The following is a 16,973-nucleotide window of genomic DNA, read 5'->3' on the forward strand; positions in this document are numbered from 1 at the left end:
CTCTCCTCAACTTTGCTCTCCTTGCAGACTTAGACCCAGCAGCTATCTGGCTAATCTAAAGAATTCCTGTACATGCCAGAAAGTTTTATCTGAGCACAACTATTCAAAGATTCAGTCATTTGGAGACAGATGGGAACCAAATTAAAGATGTGGAGTTAGGCAGAAAAGAGACTTCAGAGAGTCCTTAGAAAAACCATTGAATAAAACCATGGACAAGAAACCAAGGGGTTACAAACACCACAGAATACTTTGGCATAACTAGTGCTCCTTTTTATCGAGCTAGCCAGCCTGGTCCTAAAACACAAAAGATAACATTTTTCAAAGGAAACTTGGAGAACTGCAGAAAACAATTTTTTTAAAATGAGCAAGTTACATAAATCAGAAAGAAAAGAAAAAAAAATCCAACTAGTGAGCTTTTGTGCCTGAAAGGGCATAATGAGAGGTTGAGTGAAATGAAGCTGCCAGTCACCATCTGGGTGCATGGGGGTGGGTGCAGAGTGGCTGGTGTGCAGACATAGGTGTCTTTGAGGACAGATTTGGTATTTGCTAAGAAGTTAATACGAATTTGCAGATGACAGTTTCAATTTTTCCTGAAAGCTTCAAATAGTTGAAGATGAAAATACTGTGAGAGAGCCTAAAAAATTGCACTGATTTAAGATAACCACAAAGCATGTCCAATTGAGGGAAATTTTTCAGCATGCTATTTTCTAAGCACTTGCTCCGTAATCACTGGCTATGGATGGTAATGAATATTGCTGATTTTCTGGGGGGGATGAGGGTTAAAGGTAGTGGTATAGGAGGATCCTGAACTCACCTCCTCCCACAAACACAACAAACCCACAACTATATGTGGAACATTTCCTTCTGAAAAGGAACTGAAAGCTAGCTGAACAGTGTTTACACAAAGAAGGATAAAAAGGCTACATCAATATGGGTAGAAGAGGCAGAGACATGGCCTTGCACAAAACCCCACCCCAGGTGTAATGACCATAGTCAGGAGGGTTCTTATAATACAGAACTTGTCCCTTGATGAGTGAGGGTTTTCTTGTCACATATCAGGCACCCCTTGGGAACTGCATCAGACAAATGAGCCACCAAAGAGTTAGAGTTTGGCCTTAAGAACAAACAGGACTGGGGGCGACAAGGTGGCTCAGTTGGTCAAGTGTCAGACGCTTGACTTCAGCTCAGGTCATGATCTCATGGTTTTTGAGTTTAAGCCCCATGCCTGCTTGGGATTCTCTCTCTGTCCCCTCTCTTTGCCTCTTTGTGTACACTCCCCCCCCTCAAAATAAATAAATAAACTTTAAAAAACATACACAGGGGCTTACTTCCAGGAGAACAATAGGGCTATGAGGAACAGAAATCCACTCAAAAGGTTCAGCATAGACCCACTACAAGGGGACCCATAAAAAAAGCAACAATTTGAAAGGCGACTAATCCATGTCAGGGGACTCATTATGTTAACCTTAAAGCATCTTCCAGAAAGGCAAGAACCTGTTGAGACTCACTCTGGGGGTGGAGATGCTGGCAGGTGCCATATTTGCATTCACCTTCTGCCTTATTGGTGCTGGGGCTGGTGGGTACCATTTTTTGCACCCATCTTCTGGCCTGTTAGTTCTAGTGGGAGCCTCACTCCCTCCCACTGCAGCCATTGTCACTGAGTGTCTTGCCCCTCATGCACCATAGCTAGACATACAAGTACCTCACATTGCATCTCAGCTGTGGGTTGTCCTGTCCCAGTCCTGGTATGTCACAACCACAGCCAGCCTTGCCACAGATGATAGACATGTGCAGCCCACACAAGGCAGGCCTCTTGAGTGCCTGGCTCTGTTGGCCAGTGAGAATTGTGTTTCTGAGCCTTATGAGTCTGAGATAATCAGAGAGACAGTTCTTAGCAGCCTACCATCCCTAGGTACTGAACAAACAGCTGACTAAAACATGTCCCCAGTCTTCATGAGACAAATGCCTATTTTCTTGTCCTGGAGCTTCAGCCTGAGGGTCAGGCTTCAGGTTTGCCACATATCCAGATGCTACAGCAGTGCACCCAGGGAGTGTGGGCATGGAGATACCATATTAGAGCCCTCCCTTGACCTTGCTACAGCTCCCTGATGCATCCAAGAAATGAGATTTTATATATATGACTAATGCATTTTTTTTGCCAGTGTTGCTGAGGGGATACCTCCAAATTTCCTGGTCTAGAAATCAGCAGGGTTTATGATTGTAGACCCATCTATATATACATAAGATTATCTCTATCTCTATCTATCTATCTATCTATCATCTATCTATCATCTTAAAAGCTGGTGCCGGAGGATCTGGCTTACAATTAGCCTAAAACCAGGCCCTGTCTGAGATCCAAACCTTTGGAACTCTGACAGGTCTTGGCATACTCTCAACAACTAGGACCCATCAAAAACCAATCATGCTACTTAGACAATCAAAGAAGTCTGAGAAACAACCAAAATCCAGGGCAAGGTTGAATGATAAGGTTCATGTCCTACACAAGGCCACTCTTTCAAGACTTGAAGAGAGAGTTGTTTCATCTAATAAGGAGAAAAAGAGAGCTGCCCAAAATGAGAACACAAAAGAATGTATTCCAAATGAAAGAACAAGACAAAACCAGCTGAAAATGGATCAGCAACCTGGAATATAGGGCAGCGGAAATTACCCAATCAGAGGAATAAAAGAAATAAGAATTAAACAAAATGAAGATAGTTTAAAGGACGCTTGGGACAATATCAAAAGAAAAGGCATCTACATACAGAGGCCCCAGATGTAGAAGGGAGAGAAAGAGGTAGAAAAGTTATTTAAATAAATAATGGCTGAAAAATTCCCTGGTGAACTTCCCTGAACTTCCCTGGTGAAGGAAAGAGACATCTAGGCTCAGGAAGCAAACAGAGTTACAAATAGGATGAACCCAAAGAGATTACACTAAGACACATTATAATTAAAATGTCAAAAGTTAAAGAGAAAAATTTTAAAAGCAACAAGAGAAAACAACTTGCTACATACAAAGGAAATTGATAAGACTATCAGTTAATTTTTCAGTAGAAACTTTGCAGGCCAGAAGGGAGTAGCATGATATAGTCAAAGTGCTGACAGGAAAAAAAAACTTCCAAATGAGAATATTCTACCCAGCAAGGTTATTATTCAGACTGAAAAGGAGATAATGTTTTCCAAACAAACAAATACTAAAGGAGTTTGTCAACACTAAACTGACTTACAAGAAATATTAAAGGGATTTTTTTTTAGCTGAAAAGAAAATGCATTAATTAGTAACAGGAAAACATATGGGAGTAAAAATCTCACTAATAAATGCAAATATATAGTAAACAGTAGATTAACTGCTTACAAGGTTAATATGAAAGTTAATAGACAAAAGTAGTAAAATTAACTATAACTATCATAATTAGTTAAGGGATAGGCAAAAGAAAAGATGCAAAATATGGTATCAGAAACAGAACACATGGGGGCGGGAGTAAAAATATAGAACTTTTAGAACATGTTCAAACTTAAGATGCTATTAACTTGATATAGACTGTTAAATATATAATGAAACTAGAAATCAATCACAGGAAGAAAATTCGAAAAATCAAATGTGTGGATATTAGATAACATACTATTGAAATCAATGAGTAAAAAAAAAAATCAAAGGAGAAACAAAAAAAATACCTGGAGACAAATTAAAATGGAAATACAACAGTCCAAAATCTACGGGATGAAGCAAAAGCAATTTTAAAAGGGAAGTTTACAGCAGTACAGTCCTATTTCAGGGAACAAGGAAAGCCCAAATAAACAATTTAACTCTGCATCCAGAGAAGCTAGAAAAAAAAAAAAAGAATAAACAAACCCCAAAGGTAGTGTAAAGAAAGGAAACAGCAAAGATAACATGGAAATAATTGAAATAGAGACTAAAAAAAAATAGAAAAAATTAATAAAAGTAAGAGCTGAAAAGATAAACAAAATTCACAAACCTTTGGCTAGACTCACTAAGAGAAAGATAAATAGACAGACATAGACAGATAGATATAGAATCAGAAGTGAAAAAGAGAAGTTAGAGCTCATATGACAGAAATAAAAAAGATCATAATAGACTACTCTGAACAATTTTAGTCAACAAATTGGACAACCTAGAAGAAATAGATAAATTCATAAAGACATTCAACCTAACAAAACTGACTCATGATGAAATAGAAGACCTGAGAAGAATGATTACTAGCAAAGAGATCAAATTGTTGATCAAAAAGCTCCCAACAAAAAAAGTCCAGGATCAAAAGTCTTTCCTGGTGAATTCTACCCAACATTCAAAGAATAATTAATACCTGTCCTTCTCAAAATTTTCCAAAAAATTGAAAAGAAGGGAATGTTTCCAAATTTATTTTATAAGGCCAGCATTACCCTGATATGAAAATCAGATAAAGACACCACAGAAAAATAAAATTATAGGCCAATATTCCCGATGAACATATGCAAAAATCCCCGACAAAATATTAGCAAGCCAAATTCAACAATACTTTAAAAGGATCATGCACCATGATCAAGTGGGATTTATTTTAGGAATGCAAGGATGGTACAACATCTGCAAATAAGCAACGTGACACATACATCACATTAACAAAATGAAGGATAATATCATGTGATCATTTCAATAAATGCATATAAAACATTTAACAAAATCCAACACGCATTTATGATAAAAAATCTCAATAAAGTGGGTATAGAGGGAATGTGCCTCAATGTAATAAAGGCCATATATGACAGGCCCAAGCTAACATAGTACTCAACAATGAAAAACTGAAAATTTTTCTCAGGAATAAAGATTAGAAAAGGATGCCCATTCTTGCCATTTTATTCAACATAGTATTGGAAGTCATAGCCATAGCAATTAGGAAAAAAGAAAAGAAAAGGAAATAGAAATATAAAAATCCAAATTATAAAGGAAGAATAAAACTGTCACTATTTGCAGACATGATGCTATATATATGCATGATCCTAAAAACTCCACCAAAAAACTGTTAGAATTAACAAATAAATTCAATAAAGTTGCATGATACAAAATAAATATCCAGAAAAATTTGCTGCACTTCTATACATTAATATCAAACTATCAGGAAGAGAAATTAAGAAAATAATTTCATATACAATTGCATCAAAACAATGAAATACTTAGGAATAAATTTAAGGAGATAAAAAAATATCTCTGAAAACTATAAGATGTTGATGAAAGAAATCAAAGAGGACACAAATAAATGGAAAAGTATCTCATACTATGTGTTGGGAGAACCCAACCCATTTTAATATTGTTAAAATGTCAATATTACCAAAAACTGTCTATAGATTCAATGCAACCCCTATCAAGATCCCAATGGAATTTTTACAGAAGTAGAAAAAACACTTCTAAAATTTGTAGGAAACCAAAAAAGATCCTGAATGGCCAAAGAAATCTTGAGAAGGAAGAACAAAACAGGAGACATCACATATCCTGATTGCAAGCTATATTATAAAACTATTGTCATCAAAACAGTATGGTACTGGCATAATAACAGACAAATAGACCAAAGGAACAGAATTAAGAGCCCAGAAACAGACCCAAACATATACAGTTAACTAATATTTGACAATGGAGTCAAGAATACTCAATGGTGAAAAGACAGTCTCTTCCATATGTGGTGCTGGGATAATCAGATATTCACGTGTAAAAGAATGAAACTGGACCCATATCTTACACCACTCTCAAAAATTAACTCAAAATAGACTAAAGACTTATATGTAAGACCTGAAACCATGAAACTCCCAGAAGAAAACATAGGAACAAGTTTCCTTGACATGGGTCTTGGTAATGATTTTTTAGATATGACAACTCAAACAGAGGCAACAAAATAAAAAATAAACAAACAGCACTATATCAAACTGAAAAGCTTCTAGACACACAAAATAAATCATTTACAAAGTGAAAAGATGATCCATGGGATGGGAAAAATATTTTCAAGCCATATATCTGATAAGGGGTTAAGATCCAAAATATATAAAGAACTCATATAACTCAGTAACAAAAAACCCAATTAAAAAATGGGCAAAGGACCTGAATAGACATTTATCCAAAGAAGATATACAAAAGGCCAATGTGTACATGGAAAAATGTTCAGCATCTTTAGGCATTTGGGAAATGTAAATTAAAACCACAGTGAGATATCACTTCATGAATGTCAGTATGACAAGAAATAACAAATACTGGCATGGATATGGAGAAAAAGGGACTCTTGTGTATCATGCATGTTCTTAAATTTGTGTGCTAATATAGGTATCTAGTGATATACTGATTCATATGGGAACCCATTTTGTCCTCAAGCTATTCCCTTTGATTATGATAAATAATGATTAAAAATACAAAACGTGCCTTCATGACATGAAATTGTAATCATATTTAATATGGAACATACTTTCTGATTTTTTTCTTCAGCTCTGTTTTTAAAATATTTCCTGGGAAAACATTTGTATATGCAGTCGATCCTCATTATTAATGGATTCTGTATTTGCAAACAACCTTGCTTGTTAAATTTTATTTTAACCCTAAACTCTATACTGATGTGTTTTTATGGTCATTTGCAGTTATGTACAGAGTGACAGAAACTTTGAGTTGCTTTGATGGACAAGTTTTCAGTGGAGGTCAAAGCAACACTCTGCCTTCCCATTTCAACTCTCAGACTACAAATGTCTCCTTTCTGTGACACATTTATAGCATTTTTGCGTTGTTTGTCGGTAATCTTACTATTTAAAATTGACCTCAAACAGAGTGCTGAAGTGCTGTCTGGTGTGCCTAAGTATAAGATGGCAGTGATGTGTCTAATATCTTAGATGAGTTTCATGCAGACATTGGTTACAATGCTGTTGACTGTGCATTCAATGTTAATGAATCGACAATAAAGATTAAATGGATGCCTTTATACAGAACCACAAATAACAGAAAGTTATGTTTTGATTAACTGATGCAAATGTGACTGTGGCTCACAGGAACGTAACCCTAAATCTTCCCTAGAAGCAAAGCTTCAGTCTTGTCTAATTTATTAATCACAATGACTTCATAAAACATAACTATCATGAATATTGAGAACTGACTGTATTAACTTTTTAGTAATTTCACTCTTTAAAATCTTTCTGTATTTCAATCATAAGAGCACAATCTATTTCCAATTTAATATTTTTGGACTTACACATATATGCACATATAGATATATATGTGTGTATGTGAATTTATGATTTTCTGATATTAATCCAGTGATACAGATCAGTTTTCATGATTCAAGTTATAAAAGCTAAATACTCATGAATAAAGCAGTGAATTGAGAGAATTGTCTGAATCAGAATTTACATCTGAATACTTTGAGGTGAATCTGAAATGCTGAAAACTTGGAATTACAAAATATTTCAAAGATGCATGCTTCTGTTGTTCAACTTTGAACAACTATCACATTTCTTAACTATCACAGAGAGATAGTTGTATATCAAGTCTTCAAGGATTATCAAGTGACATTTTGTAAAAGCATGAGAAAATGTCCAGACTTTTCACAATCAGAGCCTTTATCATGGGTTACAGTGCAGGGAACTTGGTTGTAGAAGTACTATGGGGAGGCTGCAAAGAGAAATGGCTTTAAGTCGAGACTTGAAGAATAAGGATTTTATTAGAAAAAGTAGATGACAGGGGAAAATAAAAATTTATAGAAGAAATTAATATATAGCATATTTGGAGACTGAATGTATCATGTTGGTTTAATATATTTAAACCTTAAATTACAAAGAATAATTTTTACTAAGTGTGAATGATTACATTTGAATCTCTTTAGGACACCTACTTATATGCAACTAATAAGATAACACATGATCGAATTTAAAAAACATACTTGACAATATTCTTGCCTGGGCAGAAACTTATATCCAGAACAGAATGATCTCTCTTTCATTTGAACACATCCAGGGTTCCCTCATGTGTAACAGTCCTATCTGCCCTACTTTAGAATGCAACATCCTGAATATAATTAATTTCTGAAAGCAAATATTAAAATAATCTTTACATGAATTAAAAAGAGAATGAGAGAGAGGGAGGGAGGGGGAAGGAGGAGAGGGGGAGTTAGAGAGGGAGGAGAGGAGAAAAGGAGTGGAGGGGGAGAGAACAGGAGAGGAAAGAGAAGTGTCAGGGTTTAAGCTGAATCTGAGAAGTCTGAGTCCAGGCCATATACTGTGTGTGACCTTTGAGGCTCAACCATAGGCAACTACAAAGGCTCTACTTGGTAGACTTCATGGGGAGAAGCTGTCCTCCCCACAAGAGACTTGGTATATAATCTGGAGGAATTTGTGTTCAAGGACTCATGCCCCTCTTCCACCTCAACAGCAATGCTCTAAGATGTATATGCATCACTAGTCCAACTGCCTCCATTTGGAGCCTTCTTATTGAGTAGGCCTTGACAAAGCTATTTCCAGGTGTCTCTGCTGAGACCTCCTTATCAGGAGTCCTTGAAGAAACTCTTCTCTCTGACTCAATACTTTCCCGCTCCTAGCTCTTCTTGTGACCTGGTGCCTTAATGTGGGGAAAAACAGAACCCTGGGGAGCGGACACTTTTATCTTGTTTTGTGTCTTGCTTATACTCTCACAGTAAGTGAATGAAGCCTTGACTGTTGCCTTCAGTCTGGCTCATTATATTAATTGACTACCACCAAACTGGCATCTCAGCAATTTCTCTCTCTGACAGAATCCATTTGAGCTTATCTAAAATGCAAGAGGGTGAGATGGAATTGAAAACAACATTATTTAACTTGGTAAATCATTACTCTTTTTTCTCTAGATAGTATAGCTGCAAAATTATGGAGAAGTAGTCCTTGAAGTTGCCATAGGAATTCTTAGTACTAGAAGGGACTTCAAGAGTTTTTCAGTTCAATTCTTACATTTTACAGATGAGGAGAATGAGGCACAGAACAGTTTGAAATTGAGCCACAAGTGGCACTTGGGGTCCTGAGCCAAAGCCAAAAAACATTTTTTCTATGTGACCTTTATATTCTACAATGTATATCTTGAATTCAAAGACCCTCAGCCTGAAGAATTTGTGGGGAAGTAAAATGGCCTGAAGCAAGAATGGATGACTAGGGAAAGGAGATGCGAAGACAAACTCATTACATGATGTTTATTGTATACGACATTTCTTTTATCTGTTGTTTCAGCTCATTTTGAGGACCCTGAAATTTTCTTGAATTTAGTTATCATAAGAACTTTTATGGGTATTATATAACTTGGAACCAGTGGAGAAGGGGGTGGTAGTTTTTGTCTTCAGATAATTTATTAGAAGGCACAGGAGGCTTTATTTATTTCTTTTACATATCTGAGAGCATATTGCTACCATCACCCTGAACTCAAGAAGGAATCTGAACACTACACATGACTGTTACCTACTTCCTGTCCATTAAGGGAATATCTACTAAAACCTTTCCTGAATCCTGAAACAGGAAAACTAATAAAAGGAAAAGCTTCGCTCACGAATTCTCTTCATTGTTCTAATATGGGATACCGATTAGAATTTTTCTTAAGAACTTTTAATTATTCAGGAAAACCTATATTTAATGAATTGGCAAAGGCCTATTTATTAATTGGATTTTACTGTGCCAACACATTGTAACCAGTCATAAAAATAACAGGAATGATGCGCTTTACAGAGTGAGACAGAAATTGGTGTGAAGGTAAATCATTTTGGAAAGCATTTGCAGGGAATAGAAGTGGGAACAGAAGTGGGGGAGTAGAAGGTAAAAAGGAAAGAAGGAAAAGCATGTTCTTGAAATGGTCACAATGAAGACCAGAGTTTCTAATGTGCCTGTGGTCTGCTCCTCAGAACTGTGTACCTAAGGGTAGAGGGAAGCAGAGGGGACCATTTGTCCACAGCTTCCCATTTCCCCAGTCAGGGTGTCTTTCGTGGGTGGCAACTACCTCACACATTCTCACCTGTGAATACCAGGCTGATTTCTGTGGAGGGTGGTAGAGTCAGAGAAGTTCCAGGGATGAAAACAAGGGCTATAGATGCAGCTAGGGTAGAAAGTTACCAAGATATATCCGGGCAAAACTAACTGCCATACTAATCACTGAAGTCAAAGGTGAACAGCAGGATGAGAGGTGAGGTACAACAAAGGTCTGAAACGATATGAAAATCACTATTTTAAAATATTACCTGAGAGAGTTCTGGAAATTCCATGAAAGTGCTCTGAGGACATCAATGGAGGGTAGGATGGGGCTAGCAGTTGAGCAGTGCTCTGTGGCCCCATCATGTGATTCATCCTGAATAGCTCCTTTGATTTCCTTTATATATTGGCTTATGAGTTTGTTTTTTTAAATAGAGTTCACTTATTTATTTTGAGACAGAGAGAGATCACAAGTGCATAGGAGCAGGGGAGGGGCAGAGAGAGAGGGAGAGATTGATCTCTCTGCAAGCTCTGTGTTGTCATCACGGAGCCCAATACAGGGCTTGATCCCATGAACTATGAGATCATGACCTGAGCTGAATGCCCATGGAAGAGTCAATTGCCCAACCTACTGAGCCACCCAGGCACTCCAATATATTGACTTAGGAGTTCTTGAAGTAAGTGTCTACATCTAAACTCAAGTTTGGAGACTGTAGTCATAAATCGTTGTTTTAGTTAATTAATATACATTAATCTTTATGAAGATTAAAAATATGAAATTCACATATTTTAAAAACTTCACACAACATTTATTCTTGGTATTTATTGTTAACATATTTTAAGATGTCACACTGTTTTACATTATTTATCAAAACCAGTTTATCTGCTCCTGCTAACCAAAATAATTTTATTTCAATTAATACCTAAAGCGGAATTCTAGAAGAAATAACATTTTAAACTTTTATGTGTAAAGAGTTCTCTAAGACATTCAAAATCCCAAAGTAAGGATTGTTAGCATTTAGCATGAATGACATTTTGAAGTAGTCAGAAACCAATTATTTTTATTTCCTCCTTAGAAGTAGAGAAATTATACCTAGGTTTTATTCACAAGATTTACTTATTGTAGCAGTTGCCAGAAGTTTTTCCCCAAATACTGCATGTGAGTATTAATGAAAATATTTGTTCAGGAAAACACTTGTGAAGAAATCTTCACAGTAATTTTTAACACAGATTTAGAGATAAGTTAACAGTATTAAGAAGAGTTAATTCTTCAACATCTCGTTTCTATGATCTGCTGGAACTAGAACAACTCTGGGAAAATAGTGAAATTATGTCTATTCACATTAATATAAAATATAAATATTTAATATATAAAGTTCAAAGAACATGTTTAAAAGATTATACTTTATGGTAGCACAGCAAAAATAAAAGTTTAAAATATGCCTATGAATAATAACCACCAAATTTACAATAATAATAGTCTCTGGGGAGTCAGTATGATAGGAGAAACGAGGCCGCTTCTTATATATATGTAGCATATGTATAATATAATTTACATATTATATGTTATGTATATATAATTGTTATATATTATGGATTACTTATAATATATAATGTTTATTTATTTTTGAGACAGAGGGAGACAGAGCGTGAGTGGGGGAGGGGCAGAGAGAGGGAGAGAAAGAGATCGACAGAATCTGAAACAGGCCTGTCAGCACAGAGCCTGATGTGGGGCTCGAACCCACGAACCATGAGATCATGACCTGAGCCTAAGTCGGATGCTTAACCGACTGAGCCACCCAGGTGCCCCAACTTATAATATATAAAACATACAATCATGTATTGTATATTATATAAAGTATATAATATATATTATTATGTGTAATATATATTACTAGTATATATAATTATTATAATTATACATATAATTTTTGAAGGTGAAGAATCTTATTACTCTCTATACATTCCTTTGTGCTGGAAACATTTAATAAAATATGAGATAGCTCATTCTTTCAAGAAAGAAAGGAGAGAAAGAAAAGAAACTCAGTGATAACTCTATGTAGATGACAGAAACACAACCTACCACAGAGGAAATGAAAAGCAACTTAGTGTTTTTAGGACACACTGAAGAACAGTGTTATGGTAGAATTAGCACCTATATGTGAAATAGTTAAAGTTGACACTGTAAGAAATACTACCAGGAGCTCTGTATTGCAAGTAAAAGGAATACAATTAAATTCTTATATTTTCATGTAAACCATTATGTAAAGGACAGATTTTTATTTAGTAGGATTTTTTTTCCTTTAAATCCATCCTCAAAAAAAATCATCCTCTAACTAGGATATTTTATAGTTTTAAAAAAGAAAGCAAGCTTTGTTAGTATTTGAGCTCTCTAAATAAACAATTATCTTTTTTTATTTTATTAAAATTACTAGTGACCGTATTCAGGGACTTATGTATTAAAATTAACTCATATGTATATATGTATTTGTGTGTGTGTGTGTGTATTAGATAAAATATATATACAATATATATATAAAATATATATCTAATATATATATTAGATAAAACATTGTTATTCCTTATTTTTTCAGCTACTTATATCTGAAGTGAGGAAAAAAGCTTATACTTCTGTTCTAATCAGTCATGCCTGTTCATTTTGTAGTTTAAATCTGAATCAAATATTTAGTATATAAAACAAGTATGAGCTCATAGGACTTGTTTTAAAGTCAGAAATACTTTTTAGTGAAAGAAAAATGACAATAACATCTTGCATATATATACATTCTCTGCTCTGGTAACTGGTCATATTGAGAATTTATCTAGTCAAATTAAGAAGTAATCTGAAAAATGAAGGCAATATCATTCATTTGGCACTCTTCATTGGAACTTTATTGGTCAGGATGATTTACACAACTCATAGAGATCTAACAGTTTCCAACCCTCTACTTTTTCTTTTTTCTTTCTTTCTTTTCTTTCTTTCTTTCTTTCTTTCTTTCTTTCTTTCTTTCTTTCTTTCTTTCTTTCTTTTTCTTTCTTTCTTTCTAACAGTGTCTGCATAGACAATGTTCACGACTACATGGACAAATCTTTTTGGAAAAAAAACTTACAAAAATAAATACATGTGGGACAATATCAACTTTTATATTTATGATTAATTCTATGCTTTGGATAAGTGCTTTCTAAAAATGAAACATTCCTGGTGGCTATAACTCTGTGTACTATTCTGGTTGATTTTTTAAAAAATATTCTTGACAATAATACATTTTGTAATATTTTATCACCACAGTTTTTAGAATTTGTGTGGTAAATTTTATAATATTATCTTGCAAGTAATTTTTTTCTTTAAAACCAAAAAAAGTTTTTGTGTGATGAATAGCTATAACATTTCTATCATTTGACATCTGGATTTTAAATCTTTAGATCATATGATGGTGATGGTATCTCTTTTCCTGCCTCATGTTTTTCAGAACAGCACTGTGTAAGAATCCTACTTAAGTTATACTATTTAATAATGTTGTTGATGAAGGTATGATGATGATGGAGTTGAGACAGAACAGAGCAGTATTAATCATGGTATCTGCATTAGCAGTTATTTTTGTTGTTGTTTTGGTTGCCATAGTCACCTGAGCCTCATGATTCACTTGGTGTATTAAAACATACTAATAAATATTACCTTAATCTGGTTAGGAAACTGCAACTTGACCATTAATTGTACTTGACCTTTCAAAAGTATTTGTTGAACTTTAAATAATAGCAGGAAGTGAGCATTTTACCTCAATACTCTCATGGGGGTAGCATTTTACTCACCTTTTTAACAGGGGCAATAATATCTCCGAACTATCACTTTTGTAGTAAAAACACCACAGCCTGGAGACAGTCCAATTAAATATTCTAAGCTAAATAAACATATTTTCTTCAACCCCAGATGCTTTCTTCATCACTTCATCAGTCACTAAACTGTCTATTTTTCTGTTTCGCAGTCATATTCCCAGAGGGTTACCTGACTGCGGAATTAAACACCCAACTTGCCACAGGTGGGTGTTGGGGATGAGTTTTCAAATCACACTGCATTTTGTTAGAACAGAGAAGTAAAGCATAATATCATGTTCTCACTAAGATGCAATGTCACTATCCGTCTCCAAGCCATCAAGAGGTCAGATGCCTTTAAAACAAACTCACCTAACCAGCAATCTCTTAAACACTGAAATAAGACCAGGCTTCTTATTTCACAGCCAAATTGCTGCTTTACTGGCTCTCTCTTTATAGAAAAGCGTAAACTAGAGGGGAGAAAAATAAGGAAGGAAAATACCAAGAGAAGAAGTAAAAGGAAATAAAAGATTATGCTTCAGACATCAGGATTTCTAGACACTTTAGTAATTTCTCTTCATTGTGTCCATGATTCCAGACATAAATTTGGGGTACTTTATTATTTCCGCATTATTACGGCTAACTAAATCTATTCCGTCAGTCTTTTAGTTGAATTAACTCAAATAATAATTTGCCACTCTAATAAAAAGAAAATTATATTGGCTAATATAGATATTATATTGAACTAACAGTATTATAGAACTAATGAACTATCTGTCCTTGAAGAAATCACTGATATTTTCTGTGCCTCAGTTTACTCATCTAGCATAGGTAATCTCTAGGGTCCCTTCCAGCCTTATCAGCTTGTGATTCTATGAATTTTCTTAGGACAAATGAGAAACATATTTTCTCTTTATAAAGCAGTCCTTTAATTATGCTTTATTTATTTATCTTTATTATCATAACTGCAAATTAGACTTGGTTTTTTATCTTTGAATCTTTGTATTGGATTATTACAAGGTAAATGTTTTCAAAAAATAAATTCTTCCATCGATTTCCTTCCTGCATTTTCCCTTCTGTTGTTAGCCTTCTTCTCAATAGATGGTGCTCTTTTCTCAGAGACACTACTTATCTTATACCTCAGCAAAAGATTAGAGAAATTAGTTTTATTCTTTAACAATCATTAATTAAAGAGATCAGGCATATAAGAAAGAATCGATTACAAGCAGCTTGCAGCACCTTGATCATGAAAGTATAACAAGGAACATGATTGTTTAATGATTGAGGAGCTCCATTAAGCCCTGCGATACTTGCTGAATAGATGGAGTGAATATTGTAACTAAATATGAAAATACCATGTTCACTACATACAAATAACCCCTAGTAGGAAGAAAACCCCATTTTAAGGTGTTAAAATATTTATTTACTTTAACAAAAATGAATATATCATATTCCATATTAGCATGTAGGATTTGAATATACACACCAGCACTAACGCAATCTACATTAATCTCAATTAATATTGAAAACTCGTACACTCTTTGCCAAACAAACCTGGAGCATATGAGTAAACAGAATATGGCCCACAAATTCTTTTGAAATAATTTCACTGAGTAAAGACACTTTTTTCCCCATGAGCAACCACTGTAACTTCTTTATATTATAGTTTATAATCCAGAATCATGTCGCTTTTGGTCACTTTTAACTGGGTCTCATTTTCAGAGGATTTGAAAAACAGTCATACCCTGCATTTCTCCTGAACCACACTCTATTCCCAATTCGGTTTGTGACTCCCATAGCATATCTACAGCTGCCAACTGCAAAATGGTCTAGGCAGTCCAACTGTCATATTTATTACAACAAAACAACATTATTTACTGTGGAGAGACACAAGAAAAACTTTCTCACTGAGTGTGGCCTCAGGATGGCCACAAGGGAAGTGAGACAAATGTGACAAGGAAAGAGGAGGGCAGGGGGTGCAGCAAAGTACACGGAAACCAGCAGGGGTAGGAGAGTTGCCAAGGTTCTTCTCTGAAAAGAACTCAAAAGGAGATCGGCCCCCAAATTAGGAAATCTAACTAAAATTTCTCTTTCATTATTCACAAATTACTGTGTCCACAGCTCCTGTGGAAGGGACTGTGGGTTCCTGTGCCCAAGAGCCCCCTTGGCTCAGTGTAAGTGAGCTCTAAGACAGAGCTTATTATTATTATTATTATTATTATTATTTTTTCCCCCGGAGCTTTACAGCTTCTACCAAAGCAACTTCTCTGTTTCTGAAATTTTTGATTCTTTAACAGTGGAGAGAAAAACAGAAAAGTAGATTTTTGCACTCACAACAACCACTCTATCCACTGTCGCTCCCATAATACCCCCGTTTACCTCTCTTCTCTCATCCTCCCGCCAAACACTACCCAGGGGTCAGGTGTCCCTTTAAGCCCCTATTAGCTGCTGAAATCTCTGCTGGGAGCCCTGGCGCCTTCCTTACCTGACAATCACATACATGACCAGGAAGTTTCCGAAGAGACCCACGACGCACACGATGGAGTAGAGGGCCATGATGGTGATGGCTGTGATCATGGAAGGACTGCCGGTCGAAAGGCACGAGCTGTCGCTCCCGCCCAGCTCCGTGCGGTTAGGACCGCATGGGTCGGACAGGTTGCCATCTAGGTGGGAGAAGTTGACCCAGGAACCCGGGCTAGGTGCTGGGGAGCAACTTGAAGAGTGCAAATAGGGATCAGTGCAATTGCTGGCGTTCGTGGGGACGGTGCTGCTGTCCATGGTGCTGACGCCTGGCTGGGACCTCGTTGTGAGGTAACAGCGAGCACCCAGACTTTTCCAGGTTCCACGCGTCTCAGCTGCTTCCTCTCGCCGCCGCTACCACAGTTCCTGCTATTTCTTACGGAGACCAATCCTGGTGCAGCCAGAGAGGAGCTTCAGGCAGAAGGGGAGAGCTGGGCATCTGACATTGTCCACTATTTGTAGCCCCCTTTCGCCTTAGTAGTAGAGACACGTCCTCAACCCAACACCACTGTAGGGAGGGGAGGGAGGGCTGTGCGGGATCCAGAGGCTGGAGGGGAGGGAGAAGAGAGAAGGGGGGTGGATTTTGCGCAAAGCGATCTAACGAGTTGGTCTGTCTCCCCATTCGGCACTCGTCCCTGCAAACACATCTAAGGAGGAGCAGAATGGGGAAGGGAGTTGGAGGGAAGGGTTGGGGGGAGAGAGAGTTA

At 36.2% G+C, this 16,973-nt stretch overlaps 1 protein-coding gene across 2 annotated transcripts in view; it reads right to left on the reverse strand.

Annotated features, from left to right (window-relative positions):
* OPRM1 (opioid receptor mu 1) overlaps positions 1-16,712 on the reverse strand; it is a 169,873-nt gene extending 153,161 nt beyond the window's left edge. For both annotated transcript variants that reach the window (XM_047101517.1, XM_047101516.1), the window contains exon 1: positions 16,232-16,712. In XM_047101517.1, coding sequence (XP_046957473.1) covers positions 16,232-16,524 — 293 coding nt within the window. In that variant the 5' untranslated portion in view covers positions 16,525-16,712. The remainder of the gene's footprint in view (positions 1-16,231) is intronic.
* Positions 16,713-16,973: the final 261 nt, after the last annotated feature.

Source organism: Lynx rufus, unplaced genomic scaffold (assembly GCF_022079265.1).
Source record: "Lynx rufus isolate CCGP_SWC_20201006 ecotype Redwood Valley unplaced genomic scaffold, mLynRuf1.p SCAF_6, whole genome shotgun sequence".
Taxonomy (NCBI): Eukaryota; Metazoa; Chordata; class Mammalia; order Carnivora; family Felidae; genus Lynx; species Lynx rufus.